This window comes from Takifugu flavidus, chromosome 10 (genome assembly GCF_003711565.1).
Source record: "Takifugu flavidus isolate HTHZ2018 chromosome 10, ASM371156v2, whole genome shotgun sequence".
NCBI lineage: Eukaryota > Metazoa > Chordata > Actinopteri > Tetraodontiformes > Tetraodontidae > Takifugu > Takifugu flavidus.
The window spans coordinates 1,044,706-1,065,417 of record NC_079529.1 but is presented as its reverse complement, the minus strand read 5'-3'; the positions used below and the strand labels follow the sequence as shown (position 1 = coordinate 1,065,417).

Sequence of the window (20,712 nt, the reverse complement as noted above, 5' to 3'; positions counted from 1 at the left end):
TCGCGATACGCGCGCGCACCCGGGGACCAGGGGACTTTGTTTGAAACCCAGTTAAGCAGAAGGGCCGGCACGTGAACCCTCCGCTGGGTCCCGGAGGTGCGAACAGCGAGCGGGCAGCAGGAGCCGATCAACCCACCGCGCACGCGCACGCGCACAAACGCACGCACCGAGGGGGAAACCTCTCTGTTGGGGGGTAGTTTACGGAGGTAGTTTAAAACCCGCCGAGGGAAAAAGGCTCCACTTCAATTTGAATCACATCCGGATTAGAGTTTATTAAAAACCAGCTTTTTGGCCACGTAAATCTAAAAAACACCAGTGACCTTAACGTATCTCAGGAGACTTCAACAATAAAGACATTATATGATTTTAATGTACAGCTCAGAGTTCAAGGCTTAATACACACAGTCCATTCCGGTTACTGCAACTAAAGATAGGGGATTCGACAGCGCCACCGTGCGGATGAGAACAGCTATAACACTTTAGTTGTCGGTGAAAACCAATAAAACGTCTGAAATAACTCCTGTATGTTTGTTTTTATTTCAGTTGAACCTTTGACTTAATCATCTCTCCACAGTGTTTTTAGCTTTTACTTAATAATGTAAAAAAAAAAAAAATCCGTGTCAGTAACATCTCATAAACTCTCGTGGTAACAAAGAACATTTGCTACAGCTTTTAAAAACAGAAAATAAATTACATGATCTTTCCATAATAGATAAATTACTATCCTTTTTGTTTTTTTTATATATATAAAAAACACTTTTTTCTACCAGGGATTAGAGACAATAACCGCACAGAGAAAGCCACAGTCACACACACACACACACACACACACACACACTCACACACACACACACACACACACACACCACACACACACACACACACACACACACACACACACACAAATACAATGAAATCTCTGATTTTTCTGAAAATATAATAGTTACAGGTGGATGTTAATACAAGTATTCTAAGATATAAGCACCAACTATATTCAAAGAAATATAAACATTAAAACATAGCTGACAAATATACAGACTCCTCACCATTTGAATGTGTAGTGTGTGTGTGTGTGTGTGTGTGTGTGTGTGTGTAGTATTATGTCTGTATTTGTTTCATGTGATGGTTATAAAATGAGAAAACAGAACAAAATAAAGACAGATAAAAAGGAGAGAAGGCATTAAGAGCACTTGGACACATGTACAGAACGTTTTACTTTGAATATAAAATATTTAATTTCACACGGAGAGATTCTGATCCGTATTAAGGGTTTCCTCATCCTGGCATCCCCCACCCCGACAGGGCAGATTCATCGCCCCCCTCCACAAAAAGACCGATTTAAATGAAGTGGCTTCCGAGACGAGGAGGCCCGACGTGACAACATCTTTCAAATTCTACAATTTCAGCCAAGAGGGAAAGTTCACGCTGTAAATGTTGAATTTATAGTTTTACTGTTACAGAGAATCAAGACCACGACCATATTCCTCATCTCTCAGGGACAAAAATCTCTCGAAAATGACAGTTTTCCCCCGAAGCCTTCGCCTTAAAACACGAGGAGCCGCAGTGGACGATGGGATCCTTCATCAAAATCTATCATACAAACTAAAGCTTGTAGGTCAGTTAAAATAAAAGAAAAAAAACTAAGTGTTGGTTTGGTCTTTTCATAACATCCTTCTAATTTGGAGAGAACCTCACCTAGGTTTATTTGGTCTCTTTCTGCGCTACTTTGGTTCATTTACTCGATAATAAACTGCAGAACGAGCAGACACCTTTTTTTTAGTTTTGTTTTTGGCAAAGACAACAAAAGTAGTTTCACAAAATCCTTCTAGCTTAGTCGGGGAGCACCTGCACAGTGGATCCAGTCCAGTAGATCTTTAACACGACGACGACATACAGGTGAGTTAGTGGTGCGGACGTCTGGACACTCCGGCCCTGCTGTCCTGCTCATGTCAGAGAGGATTTCACGTGTGTTGGCAGCGAGCGCCTCCCATCGAGATCTCTCCACCACCAAAAAAGAGGAGTCAATCAAACATGCAAATCTGTGTGACGTGATCGGGGATTTGGGCTGCTGTGCAACGTAGAAAAAGAGGGGGGAGGGGCTGCTATTTTCACAGTGTTTTACCCGAAAAAAAGAAAATCAGGAGAAAATAGCTAACAGTCTCTGCCCTGGGAGATTACGTCCATTTCCGCACGCGCGCCACGGCGACCGTTGACGTGATCCCGGACGGTTCCGCGCCCGAAGCGTCGTGGTCAGTGCCTCTTAGCGCGCTGAGCGCTCTGGGTGCACGAGGCGCAGCAGGCGTTCTTGTAGTAGGAGTAGACGCAGAGCCTGGCCTGGACCACCATCACGCAGTTGTGATGCTTGTCCCGGCAGTTTTCGTCTGGAAAGAGAGAAGGAGAGGTGAGCGTGGGGGAGGGGGAGGGGAGGGAGCCCCACCCGGGGGGAGGGGAGCCCCACCCGTCCCCTCAGGGGTGCCGCACGCCCACCTGACGGTTGTGGGCCGCAGGGAACACGTTGCAGGTCTGCTCCTGCTCCGGTTTGGTGCCGGAGTCGCAGTCGGAGCTGTGCCTTTTGTCCTCCGTCAGGCACCGTACCTCCCTCATCTGGAGGCCTTTGCCGCACGACTGTGAGCACTGGGGACACAAGCGGGAGGGCGTCAGTGACGGGTCGCCCGCTTCCTGCCGCGGGCGTGAAAACCTCTGGCCGGCGTCCGGCCCCCCGCTCTCACCGCGCTCCACTCCGTCGTGAACCACTGCGGCTTGCACTCGCCCATCTCGCACTGCTGCACCGGCGCCGGCCTGTCCAGATGTGCGCACTCGCCGGCTGGTACCACGGCGACGTCGCCGCCGGCCCTCTTGACGCAGATGATGTCCCGGCGCTGCGTTCCGTTCCCACACGCGACGTTGCACTAAACAATGAAACGACTCAGCGGGCGGCGTCGAAACGCTCGTTACGCGGCGGACACACACCCACCTGTGTCCAGGGGCTGCTGTACCACATGGTCGTGGCTACACACGGACCCCCGTTGCAGGCTTTCATCTCTGCTGGTTTTTCCCCAACGCACTCTCCTCCTCCGCCGCCCTCCTTCACCCCCCCCCGCGTCAGGCACACCACGTCTCTCTTCTGCACCCCGGGGCCGCACTGCGCCGAACACTGAGGGCCAGAATGGGAGATCAGCCTGACGTCCCACCCCGAACGTCCGTCAGGCGTGTGTCACTCACGGCTTTGGACCAGCTGGTGAAGTACCAGTTGGTCACACACGGCCCCATGTTGCACTCCTCGCTGCCTTGTGGACGCGCTCTGGAGTTGCACTCGATGTCGTTGACAACGCTGCCCTGATCGGTGATGCAGCGCACGCTCCTCGTCCTCCTCCCAATCCCGCAGTCCACCGAGCACTATGACAACACCATTAGGCATCAATTCATGCTGATCCAGTTTGTTACGCGCCTACAAACTGGATCAGCTTAGTTTTTGTTGTGATTAACGCCCATTATAAACCTTTACACAACATGCATTACCCACTAATTGAAACCTCGAGTGCTCTTAAAGGTGATTTCACACCCAATTCTTATCATTTCAGACTAAATGTGAACTGCGTTTGCGTCTATTTCATATACTGGTGTTCCTGGCCGACCTTGGTCCAGTCCGAGCTGACTTCCCAGTGGGAGCAGAGCTGGAGCTGACACGCCTGTGTGGACTCTGGCGGCGTGAGGGTAGCGCAGCGCTGGGGGTGGACCATGGTGGAGCGGTTCCCAAAACTCTGCCTGCACTGGAGCTGCCTCTGCTGCACGCCAGGGCCGCAGGACACGCTGCACTCTGACCACGAACTGGCCTCCCAGCTGAGGGGAAAACGGTTCAGTCATTCTCAGGCGGAACAGTCGACTCCACAAATGTTTGCATCATCCGTTTCCTTTACATTATGTACTGTATATCTGCACCGTGACGTGAAACAGTGCACACGATTTGCAATATTTAGGCTTCTTAAAATTCACTGATTTCCATTCATGATAACCAGTAGCTGCAAACTGTATTATATTATACTGGGAATGGTTCACTCTGTGTATATCTCGGGTGTGTTTTCTCACAATGGCGGGCAAGCGTGCGTGTTACAAGGCTCATCTTCGGGGACTGGCTTGGCTGCAGAGTCGCATTTCCTCTCCGGGACCTCCTCGTCTGTGTGGCGGTCCACACAGATGATGACTCTGAACTGGGAGCCTACAGGGGGTCAGAGAAACGAAATGAACGCGTGGCGGCTTGCACTTGCGCCAACCAACCGCAAGAGGGAGGCATTCCATTCCAGAAGGGCACCGCTTTAGCTGTTTATTTACAATTTCGATTCGAATTCAGATGACTAAGGGAGGATTTAACAATAACCTTTGCCACAGGAAGCTGTGCACTCAGTAAGTCCACCTCTCCTCCATACAAACGGCGTCTGAGTGTCCAGGGGCAGGTCAGTGCGCGGAGGGATTCGCGCGTTCCTGTTGGGCGCCAGGCCACGAGAACGGGACCGATCAGGTGTCCATCGGTCTTGGGAGGAGGGTGAGAACACCGACGAGGAGGAAGGTGGGAAAGACGGGCCTGCGAGAGGAGGAGGAGGAGCAGGGGGGGGGTCTTCTATCGACACCGTGAGAGGACCTGGAAGACGAATTACACAGGATAGGAACGATGGAAGCGGAGGTAGGTGAAAATAGGGGAGGGAAGTGAGGAGGGAAAGGAGGGAAGCACAATAGAGAGGGAGAGAAAAAGACAAACCAGTATCGCTGAATGGTTGACAATATGAGGAAGGCAGTGAGTCACTGACCACCGCCGTCAGGATGAGGTCAGGGTCTCATGATAACACAACATCTCCCTCTACTTGGCCAACGAGCACAACAACACAACATTTCTCAAGGTTTCAAGTGCTTCCTCGAAACTGTGGCGAGACTGAATCATCATCGGCTCTTCGGTTGTGTGAGAAGATCTTCAAGTGCGTTGTTCACGAGCGCCACAATTTCCCTTAATCTGTTTTATCCCTGCTAAAAGAACGGGTCGCACACGTGCACCCTGACATCTGTTTCACGGGTGTTTTGGGACACAGCTGCCAAAGAGAACGGGGAAACGCTCCACGAAGTGCGTACTTACTGCGCAGTGGTGCCCTGGCCTGCTCGTGCTCCCGGGGCCTCTCCCTGGGTGCGTTTCTGGGTGTCTCCCGCTCTCTCTCCTTCGGTCTCTCCCTCTCTTCTTCCTTCTTCTCCACTGGGATGTAAAACTCATAGTCGATGCCTGGGTTCTCCTTGTGAAAAATGATCTGGACGGGGCGAGGGGACGGATAGAACGAGAGGCAGCCGGTGACACACACAGCATGACGGAGCGTTCAGTTTCTCTTATCCGAGAATAATAACAGAGCCGGGCCCTGCAGAGCATCAATGTCAGGACGCTTTAGCGGGGCGTGCACGTGCCTCTGTGACACTCATTCCTCCTGGGACACTGAGATTAACTGAAGAGGCTGAAGTCTGGGAGGATTGCGGAGTAAAAACCGGCTGCGGCCAGACGTACAATTACTTTTCTTATTTGGTTTTCTTTACGACACCAGCCAGGAGCAACTTCTGTTGGTGCCCCCCCCCTCACAGAACGACCTGCGCTGCCCTCAAGCACCGTAAAATGCATCACTGCGTCTCACAAGATGCTAATTTAACAACACAGATAAAGATTTGCAGCTGTGCAGGAACCAAACGTGAGCCAGTGAGACGGAGCGAGTAATAAAGAGAGTAAAATTAATGGAAGGGGGAGTTTAAACCAGATTTTTAAACGTTTATTCTATTAACTAGACGACGGCTGTTAAAGGAAATACTGGCAGCAGATGTGAATTTAAGGATAGAATGTGAAGCTTCAGGACTAGATTCATTCTCCTCCTCTTTCATTCAAGTCCATAGATTTTTTTCTGTCTTTTTTTGGAAAGAGTTTCCTGTGTCTTATCTCAGAGTCCCATTAACCCCCCCCCCCCCCCCCCAAACCCCAGGTGATCTTGGAGCGGATCAATTTGTGTTAGATGTTTGCTATTTCTGCCCCCTCCTGGCCTTCAGCTCCACCATGCAAGGCTGCAGATGCCTCCTGCTCTTTAATAAGATCTTAGCCTGAGGCTAAAGTTGTTATTACTTAGCCCTGGATAGCTTCACTACAGCTGCCTGTATAATGCTAAAAGGATGCCGCCTATCTCCAGAATCCTGACACGGAGCAGACCGGCATGGCCATCGTCTCTGGTTTGCTGATATTTTTTGATGTGTGAGACCCGTGTAAACACGTGTTTCTGCCCTTGCATGCGATCCTTATCATTAAGTCAATTTCTGCCGGCCTGATTTATGTTTGTGGGGCTGAACTGTGTCTCCTGAACTCACATACAACTGGAGCTGAGTGCTGGTGGGTCCTGGAGCCGTGAGCGACTCGCCTCGCTGTTCCTCCCCCTCCGACTGACCTCTGGGTCGCGTGTAGGTGAACGTGGTCCCCCCGCCTGGTAGTTCCCGGGAGGGTCCACGGCCCAGCGCCCGTTCACCACCGACGCCCCTGTACCGCTCCTCATGGCTGCAGGGAGAGGAGGAGGAGACCTGTGAGTGTTAGCCGCTTGAGTTTTGTCCTTGTTTAGTCTGTATTGTGGGGGATTTGTATCAGCCCCCCCCCTGTTGGACTTTAAATGCAACCCCAGACAGAGCAACTCTGTATGGGTCTGACAATAAAAGTCTTATCCGAGTCATTCTGTGAAACCACTAAATTTACAGTCTGATTTCGGGCCAGCGTAAACAGACACTCTCATTCCTAAATCTGCACGTCCATCGGCAGCGTCTCACTTTTATTGGAGCCGTCTCCGGAATTATTTAAGAACATTCACATGCCTGCGTGGTTGCCTAAACAGGATTTGGTTTGTGTATCTTGGAGAAGAGTTGTAAAAGTACCTGGATGTCAAACTTGGATAAGTTAAACGTTTAAAATGTTGTGATAATCAACAAACCAATATTACTACTTGATAAAAAAAGTGTGTAAACTACAAGTGCTTCATGAAATTTAAATTTAGAAATTCACGCTAGAATTTTTTGTGCTTTAATATTCCAGAAGCAATAGATCAAAGCATTTTCTACATGGACATTCATACATATAAAAGGGAAATAGTGAATCATCTTTGTTAAATCCAAGATTTTTTTCCCGGTTTCCAAGTACACAACGTACATTTGCTCGCTCTTACCGAGGTAATTCGGGCTGGCTCTTCTCTCGGTGACATTAATAAACGTTGCCCCCGCTGGGATGTCCAGGATCTTGTGGTAACCGTGGGGAACGGTGACATTCTGGAAGCTTCCCCTCACCTTTCGGCAGGAGGAGTCCCGCCCACCACAAACCCCACATTTGTCAATGACGGAGCCGGAGCCCAAAACCCCGTCGCAGCCCTCGGTCTGCCAGGGGAGGGTGTGAGCGAGTGAGGGGGGAGGAAAAAACACACCGGATATCGGCAAATTCTTGACAGTCGTCCCAAAAAAACGTGGGAAATCATTTACATTAACTTTTAGACATGAGACGATGCAATTTAAAATCCCGTGCGAATGTACATGCACCCACCACGCAGCGTCCTTCCACGCACACGTCTGCCGAGGTCACGTTGAAACACGGCGTCCCGTCCCTGACGCGCTCGGCCAGGCGGACGTAGAAGCGATATCCGGCGGGCCTGCAGGTCAGCTCGCACTGCTTATCTGCCCCGGCTGCAACACACAGAGGATTAATGCAACAAGTGCTCGTGGCCGCGAGCGCTCGGTCACCACGGCGTGACGGTTCCGGGTGTGTTTATCCGGCGTGGAGGACACACAGCTGGTCACTGAACATCTGTCCATGTGGTGGGGAAACCTATACAACCCCCCGCACCGCAGCAGCAGACCGATTATTTACATCCCCCCGCCGCTCGCACGTATGAGCGCACTCACTGTTGTACCTCCCCAGGAGAGAGGTGTAAACACCAGCCTGACACGGGCCTGATTTATAGCCCAACAGGCCCACACAGCAGCGAGGCGTGTATTTGGACGGAGAGAAAAGGGAGGAATCCGAGCAAGAGTAGACAGCTCCGGGGTAAACCGGTAAATTTAGGTCCTTTTGTATACAGTGAATAAGCAGATGATGTCAAGGGAACGGCAGAGAGGCGCGCAGACGGCAGGAAAAACCCAAACCGGGAGCCTTCTTTTGGAATTACATAAGCAGGTTTGGTGCCGCTCGAACGACTCGACTGAAATTTAGCACAACAGCATTTGGTTTTGCTCCGTCATGCTGGGCTAATTAATGACCAGTGGTCCCACAGACGGCTGTGTTTACTGTTAAACCAGCGCGTGGATGACATCACCCCACCTCAGTAAAGGCTTCCTCCCCATGAGTGGTCCGATCTCATAAAATAAGCAGCTTTAAATGTGAGTTCTGCTGAGGTCGTTGGGTTTGGCGCCACAGACAGGAGGAGTTTGTGCTGCGCTCATCCTTCAGGATGGGGATTGAGGATTTGAGCGAGGAGCCTCTGGTGGCGTGTGCGTGAGCTGTGCAGGCGTGAGCTCACTGCACGAGCCCTGGCTCACAGAGGGAGGTGTCCAGAGGTTAACGGGACCTTCTCGCTGCCTCTGACATGATGACTTCTCAATGTGGTGTCAGATTTACGCCCAGAACGCTTCCCCGCCATCTTGTACCTGATCAAAGGTGGTGGAAACCACTGAGACGCAGTCCTAATATTGTCTCTGGGAGGATGGAATTTACCTCTCCGCCCTTTTTTAATCTCCATGGAAAGACTTCCCGTCGCAGCTCAATGAGCTATCGTCACCAAGTAACCCAAACCCTCGCCATCTTCAAAGCGAGGAGGGTTCACCGGAGAACAAAGACTGAAAGGTCAACCAGCAGAGCGCCCTTCATCCCCGCGGTCAGGAGAGAATTCAGCCCGCCACATGCTGAAAGGCCAGCAGCTCCCCGGAGCCCGACGCTTCGCCTGGCGTGAGCTCTTACCTGAAAACGACCCGTTATTTTAATGGCAAACGGCCTAATAAGCCACTCTTAAAGTCCATCTTTACAGCTGGGATGTTTGGAGTGTATTTTATCTGAATAAGTTCTTCTCGTGAGACAAAATGCAGCTTTTAGGAAGTGACTGTAATAACTGCATAACAATCTACATCATTTTCCTGAAATAAATATTGTACAAATGCAGCAATATGTCAGCTTAATGGCATTTTAGAGTCTCTAAACAAACCGCATCACATCGCTGAGTTTACTTTGTCGCTGAAATGTTTAAAATATGGCAAGTGGGAGCGTCACAGTTTTTATATCATATCATAAGCTGCGTCCGGCGAGCTCACGTGGGCCGGGCGCCGCTTCGCTCGTGCCTCCTCGAAGCACGAATCAGTCAGACAGGAAGGCGCTGTCTCACCTCCCCAGTTCTGTCTGTCACACTTATCTGTGAGCGATTAGACAGGAGACAGTGACAGAAAACATCACATCACCCCCCCGATTCTTCTTGCCCTGGAGTCATACAGTGGCACTCCCTAATGATCCTGTTTCTCCTCTTTGTTTTTATTTTTATTTTTTTAATATAATTTATCTTTTCCACGCAGTATCTGGCATCTCTTTCCCTCCCGCGGCCCATCTCTCCCTCTCTGAGCTCAGTGTTCAGACAGTGGAACATATGGTGTCTAAATATACTTCCCCGTTATCTCTCCATCTAAACAAACTCCAGCAGAGAGAGAGAAAGAGGGACAGGAAGAGGGGTGGATATGGGTGCTGACGGAGGGGATGTGCCCAGAAAAAGGGGAATATTCAAGTGGAACAACACCTGCATGTGCAGCTTTTCAACGAACTGCTGGAGCCAATGTGAAAAACAAGAGCTGAAATTATCTGTGGTTCTGTTCCTCCTCAACAAAACCCGAAACCCCGAGGAGCAAAATCAGATCCAGTTGTGTAATGTAAATGTGTGCGGTTCTGCTGGATGTCCTGAGCAGATGTGTGCAGCTGGACAGGAATTACTAATGCGCCACACGTCGGCACGCCTCGCTCTCCTCTCGGCCTCCGCTGGCTCGATGGGAAGTCAGATATGGGCGTTTGGGACGGGACTGGAGGAAACAGCACGGTGGGGGTTACATAGTGGAAAAGGATCATCGCCAGCACGCCTCGCGCCCAAGAGGTGACGTCGCTCGCACAAAAAACCTCAACGTCACAAACGGGCCGATTCTGATTGCCAGAAGTGTGATTTACTCCTCTGTTAGTCACCCGCTCGGCTCGCCCCCCCCCCCCCCCAACATCCAGCAGAACTCAAGAACCCGGCGGTTAAAAATAAGCCCGGGTGAAGCAGAAGCCAAGGACGGACGGCAGATACAGAACTGCAAGGATGGGAGGGGGGGCAGAGTGGTGGGAGGGAGGAGAGAGAGAGAGAGCGGAGAGGGGGGGGCGAGAGAGGGAGAGAGGGGGAAGGGGAGAGGGGGGAGTAGAGAGGGGGGAGAGGGGGTACGAGAGGGAGGGAGAGAGGGGAGAGAGAGGGAAGGGAGGGAGAGGGGAGAGAGAAAGAGGGGGTTCGGGAGAGAGGGGGGGGAGAGAGGGAGGGGGAGGGGAGAGGGGGGAGCAGGAGGAGGAAGAGGGAGGAGAAGAAGAGAGAGGGAGAACGGGGGGGCGGAAAAAGAGAGAAGGGAGGAGAGAGAAGGGGAGAGAGGGGGGGAGAGAGAGAGAGGGAGAGAGAGGAGAAGAGAGAGGGGGAGACGAGAGATGAGAGAGAGAGTGGAGGGAGAGAGAGAGGGAGGCGACGATGGAGAGAGAGGAGAGGAGGGGAGAGAGGGAGGGAGGAGAGGGGAGAGAGAGGGAGAGAGAGGGAGAGGGGAGAGAGCGGGAGAGAGAGGGAGAGGGGGAGAGAGGGAGAGAGAGGGAGAGAGAGATGGAGAGAGAGGGAGGGAGAGAGAGAGAGGGAGCGAGGAGAGAGAGGGAGAGGGGGAGAGAGGGAGGAGAGGGAGAGGGGAGAGAGGGAGAGGGGGAGGGGAGAGAGAGGGAGAGAGAGGGAGAGAGGAGAGAGGGAGAGGGGGAGAGAGGGAGAGGAGGAGAGAGAGAGGGGGAGGAGAGAGAGATGGAGAGAGAGGGAGGAGAGAGAGAGGGAGAGCGAGAGAGAGGGAGAGGGAGAGGGGGAGAGAGGGAGGAGAGGAGGAGAGGGAGAGGGGAGAGAGAGGGAGGAGAGGGGGAGAGGGAGGGAAAGATGGGGGGAGAGGGGAGGGAGGGTTGGGGGGGGAGGGAGGAAACCCCCTCGTATTTACAGTCTCCTTCTGATACTGTGGTGAAACAGATGTGCAGCAGATTTTATAGTCGCACCTTCAGACACGGACCGAGCTGCTGTGACAAGATCAAAAAAAGGGCATCATTACAGCCTTGGAGGCAGCCTCCCTCTCATATTATGGGATGCCGTTAGGCCATGTACCCCCCTGTGGGTCAGCCCACAGGTGTTTGGTGAACATACAGAGGTGGAACCCATCAGAGGCAGCCTCATCTCCTGGATGGGCAGACGGGGACGATCACACACCAGATCTTTATACCCCAAACACAAGCGCCTCTTTCAATTTCCAAATTTTAAATTGGAAGAAGATTCTGGATGATTAATAAGCTGCTTCGTTATGGAAAACAGGCTAAATTAATAATCTACGAAGGAGACAAGCTGCAGAATATCTGCATCTGGAGCCACAGTCGAGTTTGTTCCTGAAGCTAAACTAGAACCTTTGCAGCTGTGACAGGGTTGATCTCCTCCCACCATCATTTGGAGTCATCTCGGGCCCGTTCGGTCCGGCCCGGCGCTCCGACTGACTGTGGGTGTTCAGCAACTCCAGCCAGACGATCCCACAACCGCTGACACATAAACATACTTTACATGATTTTACACGCTGCGCTGAACTCATTAAAACATCCATCCTGCGTGTGTACACAGTTGCCAATAAACACACACACACACACAAAAAAAAACACACAGCGCCGGTATCACTTCACAGCTGTGTTTCTCCTCTCCCTTTGCTCCATTCTTCAACTCCCCAAATCCCCATGATTTTAGTATTCCAGCCTTAGAATTCCTCATATTTTTGCTGTTTTTGGTGCCCCCCCCCACCCCAGCACTGGAAAACAATGATACATCAAAAAAAAATCCCCACCTCTCTGAACTGTTGTACACTTTGGAGGGAAGTAAACAAGCACCCCCCCACACACACACACTAGCCCACACACACACACGCACAACACACACACACACACACACAAGCGCAGGCCCCGTTTTCTCCCTTTCTCCCCCTGTTGTGGTGCGACAAAAACACTTGCGTCCCATCACCTCCCACCTCTTTTTACTGTTTTTCCCTTTTCTTTATCTCACTCGGCAGGAATCTGTTTTGCTCGAGCTGGAAGGAGAGAAACGGAGACGTTGGACAGTGAAGAGGAAAAGGAGCCGGGGGAGAGCAGCCAGCGAGGAGAGTGGAAGCGATCCGGGCAGCACGTGTTTCGGCTCAGTCCTCACCCTCAGTGAACGCTTCCCAGTTGTAGAGTCGACCCATGAACTCCTGGCTGTTGAACGCCGCACACTGCTCCGCTTGGGACTCGGCCGCACTTCCTCTGCACACCTGCGGGACGGAGAAGAGCGACAGGAGTGTCAAGCACGCCGCCACACACCGAACGCCAGTTAAATCACCCGGATATTTAACCCAGCAGTTGCCCCTGGAGACGTGAGGGTGGAGTAGAGCACTGTGGGTGAAAGGCAAGAACTCATTTAAGAGAGGGACCGCAGCAGAGCACACACACACACACACACACACACACACACACACGCACGCGCAGGTTCGATGCTTTTGGCAGCTGCTCGTTTATTAGCAACATGTGGAAATAATACGTTTTTGGAAGTGGCTGCTCCCATAAATTTGCCTTTGCTTTCAATGCCATGACCACAGAATGTGAATGACTGTGTGTTTCTTCTGGAACATGCTACCTAGTGGGGACCAAATTACAAATTTACCCTGCAACACGAGGACATTTCAGCTGGTCCTTCAGCTTCAAAGGGCCGTTTGAGGGTTAAGACTTGGTTTTAGGGTGAAGGTTAGAATGAGGGTTAAGGTAAGGGGCTGGAGAAGACATCATCCTTAAAGTCCTCACAAATATAGAATTAATTTAATGAGGTTTCAAGCGTACGTGCGTATACGTTGTGACGTGGACATAAAATAAAGATGGATGACGCATCGTCGCTTCCTCCCATTGTGTCAATCTGAACACTAAAATATCCAGGAAGTGGGCGCTGCCATCTTGTGCCACGTTGACATCATTCACATGCAGCGTAAACAGGAAGTAGAAGCGATGGCACCGCCCAATCAGGAGAGGAACGTAGCTGTCAATCAAGAAACGACAACGCAGAACAACATAATGGCTGCGCTGAAAATAATCATTATTATTATTCAGATGTTCTCGTTCTCATACCGTAAACTTGTGATTTGTAGACATGACTGGGAAATTGTTATTCGCGGATTTAATGATAATCGTCTGCGATGCCCTGGAGAGTCGGCCCATTGTTGATTAGAGCCCATCAAACATCCCTCACAGCTTCAAATAGACTAAAGTAAAATGTGGCTTGGCTGTGAAAGATCTTCATTAAATCCTTTTTTTCATGTGCCCTCTTGATGTTGGCGTTGACTTGACATTCCTCTGTCTCTCCTCTCGGGTTTTGGGCTGCAGCCGATCGGGCTTATCTCCCTTATCGACCGGTTCTGACAGCGATTTAACATGCTGAAACAGAGCAATTCATCAAAGCCCAGCGAGTTCGAGCTAATTTCAACCATTAGCGGCCTTCAAGGCTGAGACAGCTGACGGTTCGGTGTTTAACAGCCTCGTCTCCAGGAGTCGTTGGGAGCTCTTCCATCATCCTGTGTTAACGTATGTTTTGCTGTACAGGTCGTGACCCCTGCACCTCATCAACTACCAGCAACTACTGCATCTTTAATGCAAACATCTGGTGAGCTTTAGAGCTTTAACGCAAGAGCGTTGAGCTGTTTAATCGGTTTTGGAAAGTTAGCCATTGCTCACCTACTGCGCTAATGAGGCTAATTATCAACTGTGTTTCCGGGTTTTGTGCTGAAGAATGCTCAAAAGGTCGCGGCAGCTCCGTGTTCAACTAGATATGAGAGTGTTGATAAGCATATTTCCTGAGGTGTCGAACGCCGAAGTGCATATAAATCATGTTTCTGTCCTTGTTTGTTGGGTTTTGCTGCTAGTTCCTGCTGACAGCGGTGGATGTAGCTGCCGCTGTGATGTGGCCCCCGGCTGCAAACACCCCCGCCGGGCTGCAGGAGGATCCAACAGTCGACCAAATATCCGCAGAATCACTCAGCACTTTCTTTTTTATGTTGTGTTACTGGAGCTACATCAGTTACTGATGCCTCGGTTAGCCACAACAGCCTCAGCCTTCTGATACGCAGCTGCACACCCACACACACACACACACACACACACACACACACAGCCGCTTTGTCTCTCATGTTTCCTTTCAACTCAAATCAATATCGGCTTGCCAATCCTCTTGTCTTTCAGCCGGCTCTTTCTTCGATTCGTTCCTCTGTTTTTCCTCTATTCACTGACACAGCTGTCCACAAACAGCTGGAAAATTCCTCATCACTCATCGTGGAGGAACGAGAGTGATGGAGCAGTCAAATTATGCACACACACACACACACGCGCAGCAGCAGTTCCCATGTGAACCGGTCTCATCGACAGAGTGGAACCTAAAGACGGGCAGCCCCCTCCACCGGGCTCGTGTGTGAGTGGCCCCGCTCACACGGGCCCCATAAGGATCCTCTGTTGTGGCGAAGTGTGTGTGTGTGTGTGTGTGTGTGTGTGTGTGGTGTGTGTGTGTGTGTGTGTGTGTGTGTGTGTGTGTGTGTGAAACGCGGCTGGTAATGGTTGCAAATATTTTTGCTGGACATAAACGCGTCTGCCACCTAAACGGGCGAGTTTATCTGCACTCGCCCACGTGCACGCGCTGCGGGGGAGAGCGAGCCACCAGAGCCTTCAGTCAAGGCGAGGAGACGGGATGAAAAGGCTGAATGCCTGAAAAGTCAAGAGAATCGTTCATGCGCGGGAGATTGTGTGAGCTGCGACGGGCCGAGCGGCTCCCGAAAAAAAGAGTGTAGGGTGCATGAAAACAGAGGGAGGCTAATGATCTGAATGGCCGGGGGAGGGAGGGGGAGGCAGGGGGAGGGAGGGGGAGGGAGGGGGAGGCAGGGGGAGGCGTAGTCAAAGTAAAAGGGAGAGAAGACGTGCACGCTGCTGCTTCATGGTTCCGCGGGGGGAATTTGTGTGTTATTGTGCGGACGGGTAGCGCTTTAGTTTAGTGACGGCCGAAGTGTGAAGGAGGGGCATTACTGAAAGAGTCGGGGGGGGATTCCTTAAACTAGGGGGGTGGGTGGGGGAGAGGAGGAATGTGCCTGTGGAACAGAAACACACGCGCTTCCAGAAGACGTCTCGAATGGCAGAATCGCTAATTTAGACAGCAGGAGGAGCTTTGGGATATTTTCCTGACACGGTGTGACAGCCCCCCCCCCCCCCCCCCCCCCCCCCCCCTTCCCCTCTGATGTTTTGTCCCTTTAGGACACGACGAGCGGGAAACGACGGAGAGGAGCTCCGGCGTTCCTGCTGCCTCGCTGGAATCCACTCAGAAGTATTCCAGTTCAGGCCCCCCGAGGCCGCCGCTGGATTTCGGAGATGGAACCGTTGGCGCAGAGATTGGCGGGGAAAAACAGAGCGTAGCGTTCCTTCTCCGCATTAGTCAAGTAAAGTAAAGTTGTTAGATCTGCACTGTAAAAAACTGTAAACTACTGTGAAAGTGGATCACTCCTTCCTGGTTTTGGCTTCATCACCGTCTGTCTCCACTGGTCAGGACTCAGGACGCTGAGGGCTAATCCAGATTACCTAAACCAGTGCAGAGGTTGAACCAAGGCTGCACACACACACCCACACCACACACCACACAACACACACACACACAACACACACACACACACACACACCGTAATAATGGAGAGGGCAGCCTTTCATCTCCAGCGTTATAATGGAGCTTCTGTGCTCAAAACAACCTGCAAAGCGGCAGAGAGACGCCAGACTACAGATGTCAGCGGTGGACGCCGCCACAGCTGGAACGCCAGATTAACCCCCACAGCAGCGAGGCTTCGGTCCCGTGATGGTTGGAACATTTCTGAATATTTAGGACTTTTTATGAGTGGCTGAAACAGAATTTACAGACGTTACAACATCTAAATGCAACTATGTTGTGTGACCGTTTAGCTGCTGCTTCTCGCTCTAACCAGGATGTTCTGGCTTTAATCTAGTTTGATTTGCCTTCCTGCTAGAACACAGTCTGGTTGGTCCATCCATCCATCCATCCATCCATCCATCCATCCATCCATCATCCATCCACCCATCCGTCCGTCCATCCATCCATCCATCCATCCATCCACCCATCCGTCCGTCCATCCATCCATCCTCCATCCATCCATCCTCCATCCATCCACCATCCATCCATCCATCCATCCATCCATCCATCCACCCATCCATCCATCCATCCATCCTCCATCCATCATCCATCCATCCATCCATCCTCCATCCATCCATCCATCCACCCATCCATCCTTCATCCACCCATCCACCCATCCATCCTTCATCCACCCATCCACCCATCCATCCATCCTCCATCCATCCATCCACCCATCCATCCACCCATCCATCCACCCACCCATCCATCCATCCATCCTCCATCCATCCATCCACCCATCCATCCACCATCCATCCATCCACCCACCCATCCATCCACCCATCCATCCACCCATCCATCCACCCATCCATCCATCCATCTATCCACCCATCCATCCACCCACCCATCCATCCATCCATCCATCCTCCATCCATCTATCCACCCATCCATCCATCCATCCATCCACCCACCCATCCATCCATCCATCCCCCATCCATCCTTCATCCACCCATCCACCCATCCATCCACCCATCCATCCATCCACTCACCCATCCACCCATCCATCCATCCGTATATCTAAAGTTCAATAAAGCTGAAAAAACCTTGGATGGATGGATGGATGGATGGAGGGATGGATGGATGGATGGATGGATGGAGGGATGGATGGATGGATGGATGGATGGATGGATGGATGGATGGATGGATGGATGGATGGACGGATGGACAGAAGCACTTGAAAGCAAAGGCAGCTGCTCAGAGGGAGACGGAGGAGTGTTTTTGAACGGGAGCCGTAAAAGATATAGAAGCGGTTTATTGCCACGCGGGAGGGTGGGGGTGAAGAGGTCTGCAAGCAATATATAGGAGGGTGTGAGGGAGGAGGGAGGTGGGGCTACGTGAGGCTGGAAGCTCTCTCTCACACACACACCACACACACACACACATGCAGACATATGTGAGACACAAACAGCCACACTGACCCAGAAAGGAAAGAAGACTTTAAAGCCAGAAAAGCACAGATGGTGAAATGGAATTTCGCCACACGTGTGTTTGGGATCGTCTGTGTGACACGTCATCAGTTTTCCACGCACGCTTCTGCCTGCACGGCCGGACCCGCCCCCCCCTCCAGAACACGCACAGGTTCGCTGGTCGGCCCGCAGGCTCCGGCGATCCTCAACGACCCTGAGGACCGCTCGCAGCGCACGAGGCCTGTGTCCGTGCACGTCGGTGTTTGTCTTCATTTATTAACGTTCTAATCTCTAATGGGTGTCGGCACACCGGGAGGGCGCCGCCCAGCTCCAGACCTTGACCCTGGAATTCAGTCAGGAGCCCTCCGGAGGAAACAGTGATAATCGGGAATCGTGCGACCGAGGATCCGATGGAAGAAACAAAAGGTGGAACAAACAGCAGATAAACTCTGGAGCCACCAGAACAACAAAGCAAATGGGAAAATCTGGAACGCAGCAGCTCATTACGGCGTCACAGGCCTGCAAACAGGCATCTGGAACGACTCTGCTGACCCCAGATCAGCGGTTTCTGATCACGTGTTTAGACAAACACTTTGTTTTGGCCCGTTTCTGCAGAACCCACCACTGTTTACTCTCACCGCGCATGAATTCAGCCACCTTGGTCTTATTTACATCCAAACAGCTCGTCTCAGGTTCTGGGTTCTTCGGTGTACTTAAAATCGTATAAAATCTACACAACATTCAACTTACGGACATTGAGACCCAAAGATGGTGCCACCACCTCTGTTGTCAAGCTAAGCTAACTAGCAGAAGACCAAATAACGCCAAATGTTTGCTGAAAATACGCATGGTTTGACCTCAAATTAAGGATGTGATTAAAACTCTGCAAGTGGAGAAAAAAAAGGGTGAAAGTGAAGTCACTGAAACTGAGAGTGTGTAGGAACGCGGTGTAAACACGCGCTAACAAGCCGGCGTCCCTGCTTTCTGTCAAGGAACAGGTCCTGTGCTTGTTAACGCAAAGAGAAACCAGATCGGCCCGAGTGAGTGTGTGTGTGTGTGTGTGTGTGGTGTGTGTGTTTGTGTGTGAGGTGAAGTGACACATCTGGGAACGCTGCTGCGGCGAGGGGAGGACTCCGAGTGCAGCCGTCGGCACGCCCTTATTAGGGCGGAGCCGCGGCGCTTTTATGCTGTCACTGACACGCGGGCGATCATTACATCATCACATGTATGGTGATGTCATCATACGTATGGTGGTGTCATCACACATACGGTGGTGTCATCACACGTTCGGTGGTGTCATCACACGTTCGGTGGTGTCATCACACGTTCTGTGATGTCATCACACATTCGGTGATGTCATCACACGTTCGGTGGTGTCATCACACGTTCGGTGGTGTCATCACACGTTTGTGATGTCATCACACGTTCGGTGGTTTCATCACACGTTCGGTGATGTCATCACACGTTCGGTGGTGTCATCACACGTTCGGTGGTGTCATCACACGTCGGTGGTGTCATCACACGTTCGTTCGGTGATGTCATCATACGTTCGGTGATGTCATCACACGTTCGTTCGGTGATGTCATCACACGTTCGGTGATGTTCGCCGCAGCAGCCAGGCCGCAGCGTTGTCTGTGTGATCAGAGAACAACACACGTGTGGCCAATCTGTGGCGGGTCAGGAACAAACACCTCATTGTTTCCTCACTTCTCCTGATCTTTACGCTCAAACCTTTGGCTTGTGTCTCAGGAGGGAGATCACAGTGGATCTGGCGGCGTAGCTACGATCATTATCTATTTGTAGACGCCTTCAACTCTCCACGTTTTTGTTTTTTTTGACAGATGTTATGTTTGCTTCCAGAATTTGTTGGAATTCGACATTCCTCTAACTCCCCATGAAATGTCTCCCAGGCCATTGGCCGCAACACAAGCCCAGAGCGTGATGGATCCCACCCGCCCGTGCACAACCGTTGGACCGGCCTCCTCTTCAGGAAATTCCGTGCCCTTTGTTCTCCACACGTCCCGAAGAGTTCTACATCAACCTCCACATCTCCAAAAAGGCTTCAGGCTTGTCTAGATGAATGTTGTGGTGAGGATTCAGGGGGAGGTTTTTTCTTCTGACGACTCTTCCAAGAGGACCAGAGTCTTGCCAAATCCTCCTGGACCCTTCCTCAACTTGCTTCTCCAACGATCTAATGAGCATTTCTAAGATTTTTCCTGGTCTTGGGCAGCTGGACAACAGCCTAACCTTCTCCTGCTTTGTGGGCTTCCATCATTTTCACCTTCAGGGAGGAACCCAGGGCTGCTGGGGCGAGATTAAGAGGGTGTGGGTGTTTATAAAGTCTCCGCCTAACGAGTCCCGACCCTGACAGGCTAATTAATCCTTTACAAGGTGCTGCTTTCCCTTCTTGTTGTTGACCACGGGTGCCCAGACGTTAGCACGCCTCTGTGGTTTTAGCATTTATGGACAGTATAAACTACATCCTGATCCAACTGAATCTCACATTCAGTTCAAGTTTAATGTGGTTGGATTCCTTTCATCCCTGAAGAATCTGCACTTCCACCGACGTGCTGGTCGGGCTGTGTTAGATTAGCGCTGCGCGGCGGCCAAGGCAGCTAAGCGCTCATGCAGCACATGCACGTAGCGCACAACATGTGAGCAGCCACTTAGCAAACACACAGGGAGGAGAGACAGTGTGTGGATACAGTGGAGGGAAACCAAGTGACCTACACATGGATTCAGTCTGTACGTTAATGTCAGACGTGGGTCCGCTAAGCCCAACCTGGGCGGCCGCCATTAGAGGAGGGAGGTGTCGTCCAGCGTGGCTACATCCATCTCAGAGCCACACACTCCTGATCTGCTCTCACTGTTGCAGAGGAATGCACTGTTAGTGATTCTTGGTAAACATTTACTCAGTGGACGAGGCCAGGAGTGTGTGTGTGTGTGGTGTGTGTGTGTGTGTGTGTGTGTGTGTGTGTGTGTGTGTGTGTGTTTGGGGGGGTTTGACATTGCCAAAGGAGAGGACAGGATCTTGTTTTCTAAGGTCTACTTCAAGTTTGCTGTGTCTCTCCAGTTTTTCTCATGAGCTTCTTCTCAGGTTTCACCTCTTCCTCCCCTCGCTCTTAGACAGAATAACTTCTCCTCTTGTTACACACACACACACACACACACACACACACACACACACCAGAACTTCTCGCTCATGCACACTTTCCATGAATCCTCCTCTTCCTTTCAGCTAATCGTCCTCT

The 20,712-nt window shown here is 51.4% G+C and overlaps 1 protein-coding gene across 1 annotated transcript in view; it reads right to left on the bottom strand.

The window, feature by feature from the left end:
• Window positions 1-352: 352 nt before the first annotated feature.
• The window catches only part of adamtsl4 (ADAMTS-like 4), a 28,012-nt gene continuing 7,652 nt past the window's right edge, over window positions 353-20,712 (bottom strand). The window contains 15 exon segments of the mRNA XM_057045836.1: window positions 353-2,381; window positions 2,488-2,514; window positions 2,517-2,634; window positions 2,730-2,909; window positions 2,975-3,154; window positions 3,223-3,396; window positions 3,636-3,840; window positions 4,087-4,216; window positions 4,376-4,636; window positions 5,123-5,288; window positions 6,376-6,488; window positions 6,491-6,559; window positions 7,215-7,419; window positions 7,583-7,722; window positions 12,507-12,609. Of these exon segments, the coding sequence (XP_056901816.1) occupies window positions 2,251-2,381; window positions 2,488-2,514; window positions 2,517-2,634; window positions 2,730-2,909; window positions 2,975-3,154; window positions 3,223-3,396; window positions 3,636-3,840; window positions 4,087-4,216; window positions 4,376-4,636; window positions 5,123-5,288; window positions 6,376-6,488; window positions 6,491-6,559; window positions 7,215-7,419; window positions 7,583-7,722; window positions 12,507-12,609 (2,202 nt within the window). The 3' untranslated portion in view covers window positions 353-2,250.